Source organism: Narcine bancroftii, chromosome 5 (assembly GCF_036971445.1).
Source record: "Narcine bancroftii isolate sNarBan1 chromosome 5, sNarBan1.hap1, whole genome shotgun sequence".
NCBI classification, from domain to species: domain Eukaryota; kingdom Metazoa; phylum Chordata; class Chondrichthyes; order Torpediniformes; family Narcinidae; genus Narcine; species Narcine bancroftii.
This window is the reverse complement of record NC_091473.1, coordinates 202171931-202190053: the sequence shown is the minus strand read 5'-3', so window position 1 is coordinate 202190053 and position 18123 is coordinate 202171931. Positions and strand designations below refer to the sequence as shown.

General features: G+C 42.0%; 1 protein-coding gene across 7 annotated transcripts in view; it reads right to left on the bottom strand.

Moving 5' to 3' along the window:
* Positions 1-1038: 1038 nt before the first annotated feature.
* The window catches only part of LOC138764584 (zinc finger protein 271-like), a 20194-nt gene continuing 3109 nt past the window's right edge, over positions 1039-18123 (bottom strand). For 2 of the 7 annotated variants that reach the window (XR_011358203.1, XR_011358202.1), the window contains exons 2-5: positions 9969-17202; positions 5110-5181; positions 2266-2521; positions 1039-1359 (exon numbers count right to left, since the gene is read on the bottom strand). Coding sequence is in view for 1 of the 7 variants with exons in the window: in XM_069940703.1 (XP_069796804.1) it covers positions 15176-16519 (1344 nt within the window). In the remaining 6 variants the exon portion in view is untranslated. Of the gene's footprint in view, positions 1360-2265; positions 2522-5109; positions 5182-7054; positions 17203-18123 lie in introns of those variants that run through there. The other 5 variants (XR_011358204.1, XR_011358206.1, XR_011358207.1 and 2 more) reach the window with 5 other exon arrangements.

Below are 18123 nucleotides of genomic sequence, written 5' to 3'. Positions count from 1 at the left end.
GGTCTCATTGACGATCAGAACAGTGTTCCCAGAACACAAGAATTCAAAGCTCTTCGCTCTGAATATGGAACAGCCAGTAATCATATAAGTGGAAAATATTTATTAACCTATTCTTGCAGGTTTTGGAGTTCCTGATAAGATTCGGATTACTTGCTGATGCTTTTACAACTTTACTGTTAAGTCGAAGATTTGGTCCAGGTTTTCCCACCGCTGTGATCGGCACAATGACGTTATTGTTTTCATGTGTATAATGCACTGTTAAGTAATGCAAACAGGGCTCAAGTTGATGTGTTTCTGGAAAGATAACATGTTTCGCAGTTTTAATTTTACCGGTGTCGCCATTTCTGCCTGTCATGTCCACTAAACGACTGCACCAAAGAAAACGGTTGACAATAGGCTCCAATGACATCTACAGATAACTAATTCTCTGGCGTCCTTTCAGACGCCCCGAGGCATTTGAACATTATCAATGTTTTTCAGACAGCAAAAAAGATGGAAAAAAATCAGTGAACATGTCAACATAAATTAACATAATTACTCACCTTGTGGTAGTTTACACTGCAGCCCTCAAGTTTCTGTGCGCGTTCGTCGCGGTGCTTTGACATAAAGCAACGTGTCTGAGGTGAGTCTTGTGGTGTGTCTGTGCTCTAGGGCGTTAGCTCACCGCTAGTGCAGTTAATTGCAAGTCAAATGTTGCCGGATTACCTTTGGGAAGCCCCTTGTTGATCCCTAAATTATGTCCGTGAACATCCCCACCTTTGTGAAACACCAGAAATCTAGAAAGGAAAGATGGGAGATGTGGGATATATTTAGCAGGTCAGGATGCGACTGGAAACACAAAGAAGGTGCCGTTTTCATCACGATGAACATTGTAACCAAACAATAGATGTCCTCAATTCAGAGTTAGAGAAAATGGATTTCTTCTCAATCCATGTCCAACAATTTAATCAGAAATAATTTCAGCTGCGTTGATAGAGTTTTATCCCTAAGTATCACGAGGTGGAAATATATTTTTAAAAATCATTTTATTTTGAGAATTTGTAATTTTTAACAAGAACTGTGTGGACCCCAGTGGGCTTTTCCATCTCCTTCCGTGAAAAGGAGCCGCTTTAGGCGGCATGAACTGATTGGATGTCCCGATGGTGGCTCATGAAATCCGCCGCCTCTCAACCCTCCGCGCCACCCGTCAGCGCCGGACATTCGGTCTCAGCAGGTTCCGCCTGGGCAATCGCTGCTCCCATTTCCCCGAGCAGCACTCGCAACCTGGGCTGGTGCAGGGCAGGTTGGGGAGGCGGGGGAGTGAAGGCAGACGGACGGCTGGAGACCGGTAAAACAGACGGAGAGATCGATACGGAGAGACTGAGTGAAAGAGAGAGAGCAAAAAGAGATTTTTAAAAATATGGCATTTCAAAGAATCGAAAATGAAAATATGGATGGAAAAAGATTCCGCAGAAAAGTCCAAAAATTGCTGTGCGAAAACATTGCATCAAAAATCTAGGAAATTTGTAAAAAGAGATTATTCTCGATTCCTGCCATGTATTCTGGCGCAATTTAAAAAAATAAATTCCTGATTTAAATGTAATTCTTCGTCGATTTTATTCATGGTTTAAATTCAGCTGAAGCTGTCGATGACCCTGAATGCGAGAATGTATTTAAGAATTTCTTGTAAATGCTTGTAAATTCTCCAAGATTTTCAAGCCACTCGTCACCTCCTGTTCTGCAGACCATTACTGCCCCAATAATTACAATGATAAAGACTGAGGGGAACGATAGGTTTTATTGCACAGAAGACTTGAGCTGCCCGGATCCAATCTAGGGAAGTGTAAGGAAGGGAAAGGTGGACCGACCTTGAAAGCCTGGGTTCCCGGGCAGAAGACCAGGTAAGAGTGTCCTCAGGGGGCAGGTCAGCCCGCGACATTTAGCATACACAATCCATACCATTACATTCAGCCACCTCTTTTTAAACAGAATACCCCCCCCCCCTACTTTTTTTACACAACGAGCGAAGAAATAGAGAAAAAAAAATCGAGAGGTTTAGTTGCACCGACGACTTCCTCCTTCTGCGGGACCGCCAGAGGGCAGGCGTGATTGAGACTGTTTGGGAGGGGAAGCGGTCCGGGGGGGGGGGGGGTGGGCAGGGGAGGGAACAGTCTGGGTCTGGGTGATGCTTGAGGACTCCCTGGAGGAAGGGGGATTTGATGCCTCCAGGTGGATCGACTCCTGGAGAGGGAAGCCGGGTGGCTCGGCGTTCAGTATTGCACTCACATGTGGTGGTGGTCTGCTCCGTGGGATGGGCTGTGGCAGGGTGGTTTCAGGATCCCCAGACCCCGCCAGGTGTCAGATAGGCACAGTGTCCTCGTCGCCATCGGGGTACCTCACAAACTTGTTTTGCGGGTTGGTGTATGTGAGGTGTACCTCTTCGACCTATGGATCCATCTTCTGCAGCCTCACGTGTCTCCGTAACAGGACTGGCCCTGGGGTTGCCAACCAAGGAGGAATGGAGGTACCATTCACCGATCTCCTAGGGAAAGCAAACAAAAGTTCATGCAAGGTGGTGTTAGTTGTGGCGCACAGGAGCGATCGGATGGTGTCAAGTGGGTCGGGCAAAACATCCTGCCAGTGGGACACCATCATGTTTTTGGACCTAAGGGCCAGGAGCATCACCTTCTAGGCGGTGACATTCTCCCTTTCAACCTGGCCATTACCCCTGGCGTTATAGCTGGTGGTCCTGCTGGTGGCTATGCCTCTGGTCAGGAAGTACTGTCGCAGTTCCTCACTCATGAACGAGGTCCCCCGATCACTGTGGGTGTAGTCGGGGTACCTGAACATGGTGAAGATACTGCGCAGCACTTTGATTACGATTGCCGATGTTATATCCAGGCAAAGGGGAACCTGGAGAACTCATCCACCACCATCAGGAAGTGGGCATTCCTATTTGTAGTGGGTAGGGGGACTTTGAGCCATTCAAAAGGGAATGTGGCCTCGATGAGATGTGCCTTCTCAGGCCAGTAGAACTGCGGCTTACATTCAGCGCAGATCTGGCAGCTTCTGGTCATGGACCCAATGTCCTCAATGGAGTAGGGAAGAGTCTTGATGAAGTGGAATAACTTTGTAATTCCAGTGTGGCCCAGACTGTCGTGAAGGGTCAAGATGCACACTGGTGCATGTCCCTGGGGATAGGGCATCTGGGGAATCGTTGAGTTTACCTGGTTGGTACAGGATGTCATAATTATAGGTGGAGAGGTGAATCCTCCACCTAAGAATCTTGTCATTCTTGATTTTACCCCGCTGTTTAGTATTAAACATGAAGGCAATGGCCCTCTGGTCTGTCAGCAAGGCAAAATGTTTACCAGCCAGGTAATGATGCAGTAGCACACTGCCTCAACGATCACTGGGCCTCCTTCTCGATCAAGGAGTGACATACCTCAGGACCATGCAGGGTGCGGGAGAAAAAAGCTACTGTTCTGCCTGTCTGGTTAAGAGTGGTGGCCAGTGCAAAATCGGAGGCATTGCTCAACATCTGAAATGGGATGGACTCGTTCACGGCATGCATCGTGGCCTTTGCAATGTCTCCTCAGATCTGGTAGAATGCAGCTTGGGCTACCGCCGATAATGGGAAAGTTGTGGACTTAATCAGGGGGTGGGCTTTATCGGCATAATTGGGCACCCATTGTGCATAACAGGAAAACAGCCCCAGGCACTTTTCAGGACCTTTAGGGTGTTTGGGACTGGGAGCTCCATAAGGAGCTGCATGTGGTCGGAGTCTGGGGCAATTGACACCATGCACTATGACACAAGGGCCAGACGGTCTGTGTTGAACACACACTTGTCATTGTATGTCAGGTTGAGAGACTTGGTCATACATAAGAACTTTGCGAGGATTGTGTCATGGTCCTGTTGGTCGTGGCTGCAGATGGTGAAATTGTCAAGATGTGGGAATGTTTTAAGGAATATTTTGCAAATGCTTGTAAACTCTCCTAGATTTACAAGCCACTCATTGCATCCTATTCTGCAGAGTATTACATTTTAAAGCCGAAGCCTTAGTCTGTGCACCAGGGCGTTAGCTCACTGCTAGTGTAAATAACTGCAGGTCAAATGATCCCAGGTCACCTTTGGGAAGCCTCTTGTTGATCCCTAAATTAGGTTCATGAATGAAGCTTCAACATCCCCACGTTTGTGAAACACCAGAAATCCAGAAAGGAAAGCTGCGAGATGTGGGATATATTTAGCAGGCTAGAAACAAAATAAGGTACTTTTTTCATCAGGTTGAACATTGTTTCCAAACAATATTCCGGCTTGTGGTATTGATGTCCTTAAATTCAGAGGTAGAGAAAATAGATTTCTTCTCACTCAAAAGTCGGACAATTTAATCAGAAACCATTTATTAAAAACTGATATTCCTATTTTAATATACGTTGCTTAATGAATATTATGTTATTGCCCTGTTGGAAAACTCCTGAATATATTCTTTCAATGAATGCAAAAAAGCTTTTGAACACATATCTGTTTACAACTCTTGAAAATTTTAATTTTGGTTCTGATTTTATTACATGGGTGAAATTACTATATTCGCATCCATCTGCCACAAATATTACTACTTTATAAGAATCTAAGTCTTTCAATCTGCAATGTGGCACTCATCAAGAATGCCTGTTATGTCCTTTATTATTTGAGCTGGCGATTGAACCATTAGCAATTGCATTTTGTGAGTGCAAGGACATATCGGGGATACAGAGGGAAGGGATTGAACACAAGGTTTCCCTTTATGCAGATGATCTCTCATTTTTTTATTTCAGATCCAGTTGCCTCCCTTCCTCACGTGATGTCATTACTTTTTCAATTCGGTCAATTTTCAGGATATAAATTGAATATGCATAAAAGTGATCTTCTTCCATTGAATTCTCCTGCATCAATGTATGATGGTTTTTCTTTTAAGAGCAGTACAATGCACCTTTCTTAGTATTACAATGAATTATTAAGATTTCTTTTAAGAATTGTATTGCTACGTTCAAACTAATAAATTCTATTAAAACTAATATGTCACCTACATTTTTATATCTTTTTTAATCAGTTCCAATTTTTGTTCCTAAATCATTTTTTTTTACTTACTTGATTCAGCTACATCATCTTACATATGGAAGGGTAAGCAGTCTTGCCTTAATAAAGTTCTTCTACAGATATCTAGGAGAGAGAGAGTGGGATGGTTGTGCTTAACGTTAGATTTTATTATTGGGCAGTCAATATACGATGTCTTACGTTTTGGTCAACTTTTCACAATCACAATCATTCTGACTGACATCAATGAGGCTAAATCTCCACCCCCCCCCCCCCCCCCCCATTTTTACCAATGTAGTACTTCTCAGCTCTTTGTTTCCACTTTCAACTGTTAATAGACAATTCCATTAAAAAAATATATATTTTGATTTTATACTCATGCATTTCAAACAATACAGGAGAACATTCGTCCCATTTTACAGAGTATATTATACCGAGTCTTTTTTCCCCATCACCCCTCCCCCAAAAATATGAATCAACATAGTAGAATAAGAATAGTTACAAACTGCTCACAGAAATAATCCAAAGAAGATACCCAAGCAACCTAAATTACACTGGAAAAAGTAAACAAAAAGACCAAAAAAAAAACCTGGGGGCATGTCAACCAGGTCTGAGACATTTCTTCAATCCCAGCATTCACTGCTCCTTTTAAAGAAAGGAAGTGGTGTGGGGTGGGGCGTAAATCATACCTTCACTCCAATGTACCGCAAGTATTGTTGCCATACCTCACATGGCCACAGCCAAGGCAACCTTTACAAAACAAATTTTATAATTGGACAATTACATCCATGATATTTCCCCAGCAAGAACAGCTCTGGGGCCTGTGTAAAGCCCAGCCCTGTTATTTTTCCCAAAGTATCCCCTAGGATATCCCAAAAGGATCTCACCTTGGTACCTAGCCAGTTTGAATGTAGAAAGGTTCTCATCTCATTGCACATCTAAAACACAATTCTGAGATTTTTGATTTTACCTGTGTAATTTTTGTGGTGTAAGATCAGCACCACTCATGAATTGTTTTTCCTAAATCTAATCCCATTATTAAACATTCTGTGAGAATTGGGACAGTTTAGAAAAAATATTGCCTTCATAATTTCTCTCTTTCAACCCCTATCATATCTAATCATCTTTTTAAACCTTCTTTACATGATGCTATTTTTCAGAAATTGTATAGAGAGGGTATTCAGAGCTTTAAGGATCTGTTCATTGATGGATACTTTGCATAATTCTGCTAAATTTAACCTGCCCAAACCTCAATTTTTTAGATATTTTCAAATCTGGCATTTTCTTGAATCACAGTTCTGATTTTCCAAGAGAGTTTGAATCAAATTTTGTAGATGAGGTTTTGTTTTTTAGCTTAATGTCTTCTTGTAAAGGTTTAATATCTATTATTTACAAGAAGTTGTTATGTTTAAAACAGACTTCACTCATTAAAATTAAAAATGCTTGGGGTCAGGATTTAAATTTGACTATATCGGATGTGGATTAGGACACAATTCTTAAATTGGTTAATAGCTCTTTGTTATGTGCCCGTCATTGTTTATTACAATTTAGGGTGGTACAAAGAGTACAAGGTTAAATTGCCTTGCTTTAACTCTGATATGAGTCACTGTTGTGGCAGGTGTAAAAGCAGAGAAGTGTCATTAATTCATATGTTCTGGACTTGTCCTAGTCTAGAAAAATACTGGAGTGAGATTTTCTGCACTTTGTCCATAATTATTCTTACTTTTTAAATATTTTATTGAAATTGAAATTCCACATCGAAAAATACAGTGTATATAAGAATACATATTAAAATTTTTTCAAAAAGTACATTATACTTAGATCATACCATTCCATTCAAGGTACCCCTCATTCTCAATTAAACAAATTATATTACCGTAATATTTTATTAATTTATTATAAAAAGATCTAATCTCACCAGCAAAAACAAAGCTGTTTGGCAAAGAAAGGGAAAAAAAGAATTCCTTATCAAAGTGATAAATTATTTTATTAGTCAACATTTTTGCATTCATATCAAATCAAAGATTCTGAAAATAATTCATAAAAGGTCCCTAGTGTTTGAAAATTTAAATTCAAATCAACAATTGAGCATCTAATCTTTTCTAAATTTAAACATGACATGATGTCACGTAGCCATTGAGTGTGAGTAGGTGGAGCAATGTCCTTCCATATGGGCAACCCTACCCACCTAGCAATAAGAGGTGAAAGCTAATACATGCAAATCAGATGTCGTTAGAGTTATGCCATTCTCTTCAACAATACAAAACAAGGAAATTAAAGGGCTAGGTTTAAAATTCTTTAAAAAGTACAAAAAAAGTTTGAAATGCAACATTCTAGTATTTTTCAAGGCTCTGGCATGTCCAAAACATATGAATTAAGGAAGAATCCTCATTGTTGCATCTATCACAATGAGGAGATCTGCAAAGAAATGAGATAATTTGACTTTGGACGTGTGAGCTCTATGGGCTACTTTAAATTGTAGGAGTGGCAGGCACATAAGGATGAGTATTAACCAATTTGAAAATTGCATTCCAGTTTCTTCTGAGATTGTAAGTTGTAGGTCCTGTTCCCAGGCTTTTTATCTAAAGGAGGCTCTTATTCCCATCAGCACGATATAAATGTTAGATATTGAACCATTATAAAAAGGTACAAATGTCTACAATTTTTAATATAAATTTTGTATCGAATCTATTGTACTAAGAGGTGGCCCTCTTCAGTAAGGGAATTATTTTTCTGTCTCTGGTTCAGAGTTGTGCTATTGGTTTTGCCTTTCCTTTGGCGAGATGTCCAATTTTACTTAAATGGAAGGGTGCTGCCCCACAATCAGTAGTTGTGTCACATTATGTCTTGTTTGAATATGGAAAAGATTCATTATTCAGTTACTAATTCTGATATAATATTTGACTCACCTTATTTGATAATTTAATTTCAATGTAATTGAATTGTCTGATTTGTGTCTTTTCCATGTTCTCTTTCACATTTTTTTTCCATTTGTTTTTATTTGCCAGATGCTATATATGATTAGCAATAATCTGGCAACATTGTTAGGAAGGGGGACTATTTCCTCTTTTGTTTTTTTTACTTAGTTTCCTTTTTTTTTCAATCTTTTCCTTTTTTCACTCTTTCTATTTTTTTTTAATACTAACTGGACTAGGAATTATGGATATGTTTTACAATTTACATTTGTTTTTGATATACTGATTGTTTTATTAATTATGTGGAACCATTCACATCATCTCATTGTATTGTATTATTAAGTTCTTTATTAAAATCAATAAAAATATTTTAAAAAGAAATGTTGCTGGAAGATGACCCTTCCTAAATGAGTGTGTTAACACCCAACTTAACTGAGGTGAAAGTAGTTGAGAAAAAATATTCAAAAAACTCCAAAAGAAACCCGTCAGGTCCCTGAATGCATCCAGACTGCAGTGAAGAAGTAGCAGCAACTATTTCCTCATGCGATTATAGGCTCATCTAGTCTCATTTGGTCATCCAAAAAAAAGCTTGGGAATGCTTAAACAATCCAGGAAATTTTCCACTGAATTAATACAATTTGTGAATTCAAAAGTGTAGTCAGGAAAAAAAATTCCTGAATATATCATTTATCTCACAATATTCTCTAGTAATGTCACCATTCTCCTTTCAAATCTTTTGTAATTTGCCTCTTAGCTTCAAAAGCTTGGCTGCTTTATCACCATGGATATAAAATGAACTCCTACTCTTCAACAGTTTGCTTTCAATTGGATATGTTGAAAGAAGTCCAAATTTAGTTTGAAATTCAACACACTTTTTATATAACTCAGCATTTTTAGTTTCAGCATATTGTTGATCTATTTAATTAATTCTAATCTTTATTGGTCTTCCTTTTCTTTTCCCTTTTAAAAATATTTTTATTTTAATGAAGAACCTATACAAACAAAAAAGGTACAATTCAATAAGATAGTATGGACAGTTACATAAACTAAATAAGATATTCTGTATATCACTAACATACATAAATTATAAATCACATCCATAATTCACATTCTAAATAGTATATACCTTTTTATTTCCTTTTTAGATTTACGGTGTAAGAAATCATTTGCCCCCTCAAAAAAGCTTACATAGCATCCTGAACAATCCAGACTAGAAATTTCTGATGAGTTGTTTGGATCAAAGAAGAGTCATCTGCTTCTTCATAACTTTCACAAGGTCATTCTCTGATAATCAACTTGAATTGAGACACCAATACCTTTTTATTTGAGGAAGGCCAGAAGAGTCATAGATAACACAACAGGGGGATGATCTGATATTACTATAGTTTGATAACCAAAGGAATGATTCAGTGGGATCCGTTGATTAAGGACTCTTCCAGTTGGCTGCAGCATGGAGTAACAGCAAAAATCTAATGGTCCTGTTCTTTCATCTACTCAGTTCTTTATTCTACAACTAAAATGCTCCACATTCTTTGCGTTTTCTTTTTTTCCACTTACACTCGCATTGAAATGGCTACAAGAAGTACATTCGGGAAGAAAGAAGTGCCACCAAATCTGACTATGGTGACTATTACTGAGGTACTGAATCAGCATAGACAGATGTTAACCAACAATCTTAAAGAAGTCTTGGGTCAGATTAATACTGGAATGCTTCCTGGTCTCTGGACTAGGTCTGGCATGATCCTGGTCTTTGCACCGGGCCTGGCATGCTTCCTCGTCTCTGGACCAGGTCTGACATGATCCTGGTCTCTGGACCAGGACTGGCATGATCCTAGTCTCTTATCTGTGGGGGGCCCTGTCATGATGCTAGTCTCTGGTCTGGGGTGGGCTTCGAGGACATGGTCCTGATCCTGGACTGAGAGGCAGCAGGAGAACTGAGACTGCAGCTGAAGCCACCACAGCACTCCTGCTGGTCTCTGTACCCTGCCACATGCTTACCTTAATGCCACCTCCTTCTGTGGAGTTGGCAGTGTCTGCAGTTTCCAGGTCTTGACCACACTCATGGGAGAATCAGCATCCTGAGTCGACCTGAACTTAATTCTACTTTTAGTTTTGCAGCCAGGATCCTGAAATGTGGCAGGAGCAGAACATGATGGTAAATAGCAAGATGGAACAGAAGCAGATGGGAATTCATAAGTGAAGCAGAGCGCAGCAGAGCCAGGACTCGGCAACTGGTGAATGTCAGGAGCTGTACTTTGTTTAGTGGAGTTTAAAAGTGAAGTGGTGATTGGTGGGAATCGGTGCTACAGATTGAGCCACGAACAAATAAAAATGGAGCGGCCATTGTGGAGTGGCCCAGTGTAGGAGTGGAGAGTCAGAGGCTTTGGCGAGCAGAGGCTGAGGATGTGTTACAGGTAAGGTCAGATAAGAACTCGATGGCAGCAGTATGCTCCAATTGCAGGATGTCGGAAATCTGGCACACTACATGTCACTGTTGATTATATCTGTAAGAGGTGCATCCAGCTGCAGCTCCTTACTGACCGTGTTAGGAAATTGGAGTTAAATGTGGATGAACTCTGGATCATTCAGGAGGTTGGGGGGTGGGGGGTGACAGACATGAGTTACAGGGATGCAATCACACCCAGGAGACATGAGGAAGGTAGCTGGATGACAGTCAGGAGAGGGAAAGGAAATAGGCAATCAGAACAGGGTATCCCTTTTGGAAACTGCTGGGGCTTGGGCATGGGGAATGTCCTATCTGGGCAAGGTGTCAGACAGACCAATAGCACCACGGTCAGCTCTGAGCCTCAGAAGGGAAGAGTGAAGTCAGGCAGAGAATTACAGGGGACTCGATCATCCTGCTCGCAAAACACACTACGGGATTACGTGTTGCCTCCCGGGGATTCGGGTTCAGGATGTCTCCGAGTGGGTGCAGAATATTCTTTAGAAGTAGGGTGAGTCACCAGAGGTTGTGGTACATATGACGTGGGCAGAGTGGGATAGAGGTCCTGCTAAGTAAGTTTAGGGAGTTTGGAAAGAGGCTGAAGAGTAGGACCTCCAAGGTGGTCATCTCTGGCTAAAACCTGGTGCCACGAGCTGGGGAAGGTTAGGGGAGGAAGATAGCACCAACAAATGTGTGGCTGAGGAGCTGGTGTAGGGGGCAGTGTTTCAAGTTCTTAAACCATTGGAATCTTTTTAGGGAAGGAGTGATCTGTACAAGTGGGACAGGTTGCACCCGATCTGTGTATCACAAAGAAAAATCCCCAATGTCCGACAGATTAGAAACATTCTACATGTATCAATTACTACTGTCCTCAGAAGACTTCATGAACATAAATATAGAGTCTACACTGCAAGATGCAATCATGGCAAATGCAGTATGCTTTTGCCATGGTTCCATCTTGCAGTGTAAATCTCAGACAGTTCTTTAAACCTCCACACTTTGCTCTTGCCATCATTCTGATACAGATTAATACTGGTCTCATCTGCCCACAAGATCTTTTTCCAGAATTCTGCAGGTTCTTTTGAATACTTCTTGGCAAACTGTCATCTGGCCATTCTGTTTCTGTGACTAATTAATGGTTTGCATCTTGCAGTGTAGCCTCTGTATTTCAGTTCATGAAGTCTTTATTAAAAAAAAAATTAAATTTAGACATACAGCACAGTAACAGGCCATTCAGGCCCATGAGTCCGTGCCACTCAATTTCCACCCAATTAACCTACACCCCCAGTACGTTTCAAACAGTAAGAGGAAATCGGAGCCCCCAGGGAAAACTCACACAGACATGGGAAGAACGTACAAATTCTTTATAGACAGTGCAGGAATTGAACCCTGTTACCGATTACTGATTCTGTAAAGGCTTTGCACTAACCACTATGTCAACCATGACAGGAGTCATGGACATTTTCACACCTGCCTTTTGAAGAATGGATCTGATCTGTCGGACATGCGTTTGGGTACTTCGTTATGATGAGAATTCCTCTGTCATCAGCAGTGGAGATCTTCCTTGGAACATCAGTCCCTTTGTGATTACTGAGCTCACCAGTACGCTCTTTCTTCTTAATGATGTTCCAAACTGTTGATTTAGTAATCCAAAGGTTGGGCAATGTCTATTTCTGTTTTTTTTCTTGTTTTTCAGTCTCATAATGGCTTTTTTGACACAACTCTGGTTCTCATGTAGAAAAATGGCAACTACAATCTCCAAAGGGGATCAAAAGCTTAAAAGGAAGCCTAGCTCTCTAATATCTGCACCAATGAAGCAATTACGTAGACCTGAATACCACAAACTCCCATAAAGGCAAATGTTCCAAATATTATGGAACCCTGAAATGAGAGGACTATGTACAAAAAGTGCTGCACTTCTACATGGTCAAACCAAGATGTATACAAATAACCTTGAATAAAATTTGGAATGTGCAAGTTCATGACATGAATTATTTGATTATAACTTTAAAATTGTGGAGCACAGGGGCAAATAAAGGAAAAAAACAGTCTTTGTCCCAAACATTATGGAGGGCACTGTATATTCCAAAAAAGAAATATTTGAATAGAAATATGACACAACTGTGGCTGACAAGGAGTCAAAGCTGAAATAAAAGCACAAGAAAGAATTCAAGAAACAAAACTTAGTGAGATCTGGGAAGCTTTTAAAAGCATTCAGGCAAATAAAAGGTAATTAGGAAGGAAAAGATGAACTTTAAAAGGAGGCTCAGAAATAATACCAAAAAGGATACCAAATTCTTTTTTATTAAGAGTGAGAAAGAGGGAAGAGTAGATGTAGGACCAATAGAAAATGACACTGGAGACATTATAATGGGAGACAAGGAGATTGCAGAGGAACTAAATGAGTATTTTGCATTGGTCCTCACTGCGGAAGTCCTTGGCAGTATTCCTGACTCTCAAGACTGTTACAGCAAAGAGGTGGGCGTAGTCACAATCAGCAGAGAGAAGGTGCTTGGGAAGTTAAAAAGCCTCAAGGTAGATACATCTTCTGGGCCAGATGGAAAGCACCCTTGGGTTCTGAAAGGAGGAGCTATATAGATTGTGGAGACATTATTAATGATCTTCCAAATAATCAGTGGTCTCTGGCACAGTTGCAGAGGGCTGGAAAATTGAAAAGGTCACTCTGCTATTTAAAAAGGGAGGAAGCAGAAAGAAAATTGTAGACCAGCTAACCTAACATCTGTAGTTGGGAAGCTGTTGGAGTCGATTGTCAGGGATGAGGTTATGGAGTTCCTGGAGCTGCATGACAAGATAGGCCAAATTCAGCATGGGTTCCTTAAGGGAAAATCTTACATGACAAACTGACAGCCATTTTGTGAGGAAACCACAATCAGGCTGGACAAAGGACATGCAGTGGATGGTGTAATATTTGGACTTTCAAATGGACTTTGATCAGGTGCCGCACATAAGGCTAATTCACAAGAATGAGAGCCCATGGACTTCGAGGAAAGATGGGTAGGGCATTGACTGGTCGGCAGGAAACCGAGAGGGGAATAAAGGGATCCTACTCTGGTTGGCTACCAGTGGTGTACCACAGGGGCCACTTCATTATACACTGTGTGCTATGATTGGGATTGCAGAATAACTAGCTTTGTGCTTCAGTCTGCAGATGATACAAAGATAGATGGAGGGTTAGGTAGCGAGAGGCTGCAGAGAGACGTATAGATTAGGAGAATGGACAAAGATGTGGCAAATGATGTAATGTGTCGAAAGTGTTCGGCCATCACTTTGGTGGAAGGAATAAAAGGGCAAACTATAATTTGGATGTGGAGAAAATTCAAAATTCTGAGGTGCAAAGGGACCTGGGAGTCCTCGTGCAGGATACACTGATGATTCAACTCCAGATTGAGTTGGAGGTGAAAGCAGAGAATGCAATGTTGGCATTCATATCTAGAAAAATAGGATATAAGAGCAGGGATGTGATGTTTAGGCTTTATAAGACACTGGTGAAGCCTCACTTGGAGTATGGGGTACACTTTTAGGTTCCTTATCTAAGAAAGAATGTGTTGACGTTGTAGAAGGTTCAGAGAAGATTTACAAGAATGATTCCTGGAATGAAGGGATTGGCAGAAAGGAAATTATAGACCTGTTTAGCCTAACTTTGGTGGTTGGGAAGTTTTGGAGTCGATTGTCAAGGATGAGGTAACGGAGTACCTGGAAATGTATGACAATATTGGCCAAAGTCATGGTTCCCTTAAGGGAAAATCTTTCCTGACAAACACTGGAATTTTTTGATGGCTCTTGGACTGTACCCCTTGGAGTATTGAGGGTGGGGTGGGGGAGGGGGGGGACTTGTAGAAGTATTTTCAACACTGAAAAGGCCTGGGCAGAGTCGATGTGGTAAAGTTGTTTCCCACAGTGGGGGATATTAGGACACAACTTCAGGATTGAAGGGTGCTAATTTAAACCAGAGATGCGGTGGAATTTCTTTACCCTGAGAGTGGTGACCTCTGGAATTTGCTGCTGTGGAGGTCAGGTCATTCATCTTATTTAAGGCAGAGATTGATAGGCATCTGAATAGTAAGGGTATCAAAGGCAATGTGGAGAAGGTAGAGGAATAAGGCTGAGAATGATGGAATGGTGGAGTGGACTCAACATGCCAATAACCTATTTCTGCTCCTATATTTTATGGATCTCTCAGACGAGGCTAAGTAGACCTATCCTCAAGATTGAAGGTTGTGCAGCAAGTCTAATGTTGAATTTAAAGGGAATCTGAGGAGAAAAACAACAATGTGGGAGCAGAGAAAGATGGGAAGCTGATGGGAGCAAAGAAACTGTCAGAGCCTGTTGGACTAAATACACTTTGTACTATACATGCTGGGGGCTCTAAGGTCTTGATACAGATATTCCTCTATTTTTGTACATTTGAATGACAAACCTTCACTATAAAGCCATTAATTCTTTGGGAATGATTCTTTGATTTACAATGTGATTTTTTTTTTAATCATAAAGAACAGTGCCATTCTCTCAGCCATAAGTGCACTGTATCAAAATGCCCATCATGAATTTCACCCAGTCTTCTCACAAAATTTTGCATAAAGATTTTACCTTCCATTAATCCAGCAATGACTGAGCAGAGTGTTTAAGTAGAACTGATGTACCATCAGCAGAAATTCTGGATGTGATTAACAGCAGCAATAAATTTAGGATTCATCTGATGTCTCAGCAGATGTAATGTTTAAATAATTCCTACCCAATGTTTTTAACTGTTCTTCCCAGCGTGGACTCGTTGGTGCCTCAGCAGATGGGAAGACAAAGCAAATCCCTTCCCACACTGGGAGCAGGTGAATGGCCTCTCACCAGTGTGGACTCGCTGGTGTCTGTCAAGGGCGGATGATTGAGTAAATCCCTTCCCACACTCAGTGCAGATGAATGGTCTCTCTCCCGTGTGAATACGCTGGTGCCTCAGCAAGTAAGAAGAATCTGGAAATCGTTTTCCACACCTGTGGCAGGTGAACGGCCTCTCCCCGGTGTGGACCCTCTGGTGTATCATCAGGTTGGACGACTGTGTGAACCCCTTTCCACATTCGGAGCAGGTGAACGGCTGCTCCCCAGTGTGAACACGCTGGTGTCTCTGCAGATGAGATGACCGAGTGAATCCCTTTCCACATTCAGAGCAGATGTACGGTCTCTCTCCAGTGTGAATTCGCTGGTGTCTCAGCAGGTGGGATGAACGACTGAATCCCTTCCCACACATGGAGCAGATGAACTGCCTCTCTCCTGTGTGAACCCGCTGGTGTGTTACTAGACTGGATGACTGTGTGAATCCTCTCCCACACTCAGTGCAGATGAATGGCCTCTCCCCGGTGTGAACTCGTTGGTGTGTCACCAGACTGGATAAGCGACTGAATCTCTTCTCACAATTGGTGCAGGTGAACGGTCTTTCCCCAGTGTGAACTCGCTGGTGTGTCATTAAGCTGGATGACTGAGTGAAACCCTTCCCACATTCAGAGCAGGTGAATGGCCTCTCCCCAGTGTGAACCCGCTGGTGTCTCAGCAAGTGTGATGACAAACAGAATCCTTTCCCACATTTCAGGCAGATGTACTGCCTCTCTCCGGTGTGAACTCGCTGATGTATCACTAGGCTGGATGACTGAGTGAATCCCTTTCCACACACAGAACAGGTGAATGGCCTCTCCCCTGTGTGAACCCGATGGTGTGTTATCAGACTGGATAAGCGACTGAACCCCTTCCCACATTTTGAGCAGATGAATGGCCTTTCCCCGGTGTGAATTCGTTGGTGCGTCACCAAGTTGGATGACTGAGTGAACCCCTTCCCACACTCAGAGCAAGTGAACGGCCTCTCCCCGGTGTGAACTTGCTGGTGTCTCATGAGATGGGATGATCGACTGAATCCCTTCCCACACTCAGAGCAGATAAACGGCCTCTCCCTGGCGTGAACCTGATGGTGGTGTATCAGCTGGGATGAGTTCACAGAGCAGGTGAATGGCCTCTCTCTGGTGTAAATTTGCTGCAGTGTTGTCTGGATTCCAGATTGCTTGAACTGTGTCCCACAAACAGAATACTGAAAAGGTTCCATGGCCATAAAGGAATAATGTTTTGAGCAGAAAGTTTCTCCTCCCTGTGATGTAAGCTATTTCTGTTGGTATAATAAATGATTCCTTTCTGGCTTTCAATAACCTGCAGAAAGATATCACTTTGATTGGGGAAATATATGGCCTTCCTGATCAAATCCTCAACATACTTGCATCGAGTGGCACAGTTAGCGCTGCGGTTAGCACAACGCTGTTACGGCACCAGCGATCAGGACTGTGATTCGAATCCCACACTGTCTGCAAGGAGTTTGTACATTCTCCCCATGTCTGCGATGGCTTTCCCTGGTGGCTCCGATTTCCTCCCACCGTTCAAAATGTATGGGATTGTAGGTCAATTGGGTGTAATTGGGCAGCACAGACTCGTGGACCAAAAGAGCCTGTTACCGTGCTGTATATTTAAATTTAGTTTAAATAAGCGTTTCTCCCACTTTTTTGCTGAGATCCTCTTGATGGTGCAGTGGTTTGAATCTTTTTCCACAGTCAATTCTGCAAATACATCCAGTTCAATGCAAGTCTCGCTGTCTTGCTGGTTATACTGATGTTTGAAATGTTTTCACAGAGACAAAACAGACAAATGTTTCCCCTCCTATGATGTGCTGGTGCTGATATATTCAGTTACTTTGTAAGATCTTGACATGATGGTTGATTCCTGGAAATCTTATCTGCCAATTCCCTGTGAAAGTAGTTGAGAGAGGTTATCTTCAAGAACTTGATCGAAATTCAGAATAGATCATTCTAATTTCCCTGATCAACTGCAACTTAGTTCGGACTCCGGCCCCTGATTCAGAAGACCTGAATGTAAAATCACCTTAGCTGCTCCTGTGCAGTAGCAAACTATTTTATTAGAAATTTTATCTTGAGTCTCCTCTCCCTCGTAGATACAAGAGACTGAAACCATCATCAAATATGATCAAAATGTGGAAAGACACCTGAACAAAATGGTGGGGGGTGGGGGAAGCACAGTCCCATAGGCAGGAGGCAATAGGTGGATAAAGGAGGGAGGGAATACCAGCAAATAGCGGGAGGAAGGGATTGCTCTGTGAATCGAGAGGGAAGGGGGGTGGAAAGCTGGAGGAAGGAAGACAGAGTAATCAGGAAGAGAGGGAGGACGGGGAATGAATGGCAGAAACCAGAGAAGTTGGAATATTAGGTGTTGCTCCTCCAAGTAGCTTTGGTTTGACAGCTTGAGATCGTGGGCAGACATGAAAGCGTGGGAGTGGGGTACAGAATTGAAATGATTGGCCACTGGGTGTTCCCTGTCATTCATACGCACAGTGTGAAGATGCTCAGTCTGCGATGTAGAGTAGGCCACAATGGGAGCATAGGATGCAGTAGATGACTCCCACAGATTCACAAGTGAAGTGTTGCTTCACTTGGAAGAGCTGCTTTGGGCCCCGAATGGTGGTGAGGGAGGAGGTTTGGGCGCAAGAGTAGCATTTCCTGCAGTCACAGGGGGAAGGGGGGGCAATTGGTAGCAAGGGATGAGTGGACAAAGGAGTCATGGAGGAGTTGTCCCTATGGAAGGCGAAGTGGAGATGTGTATGTAGTGGGATCACTGTAGTTACGGAAATTGAGGAGGAAAATGTATTTGGAT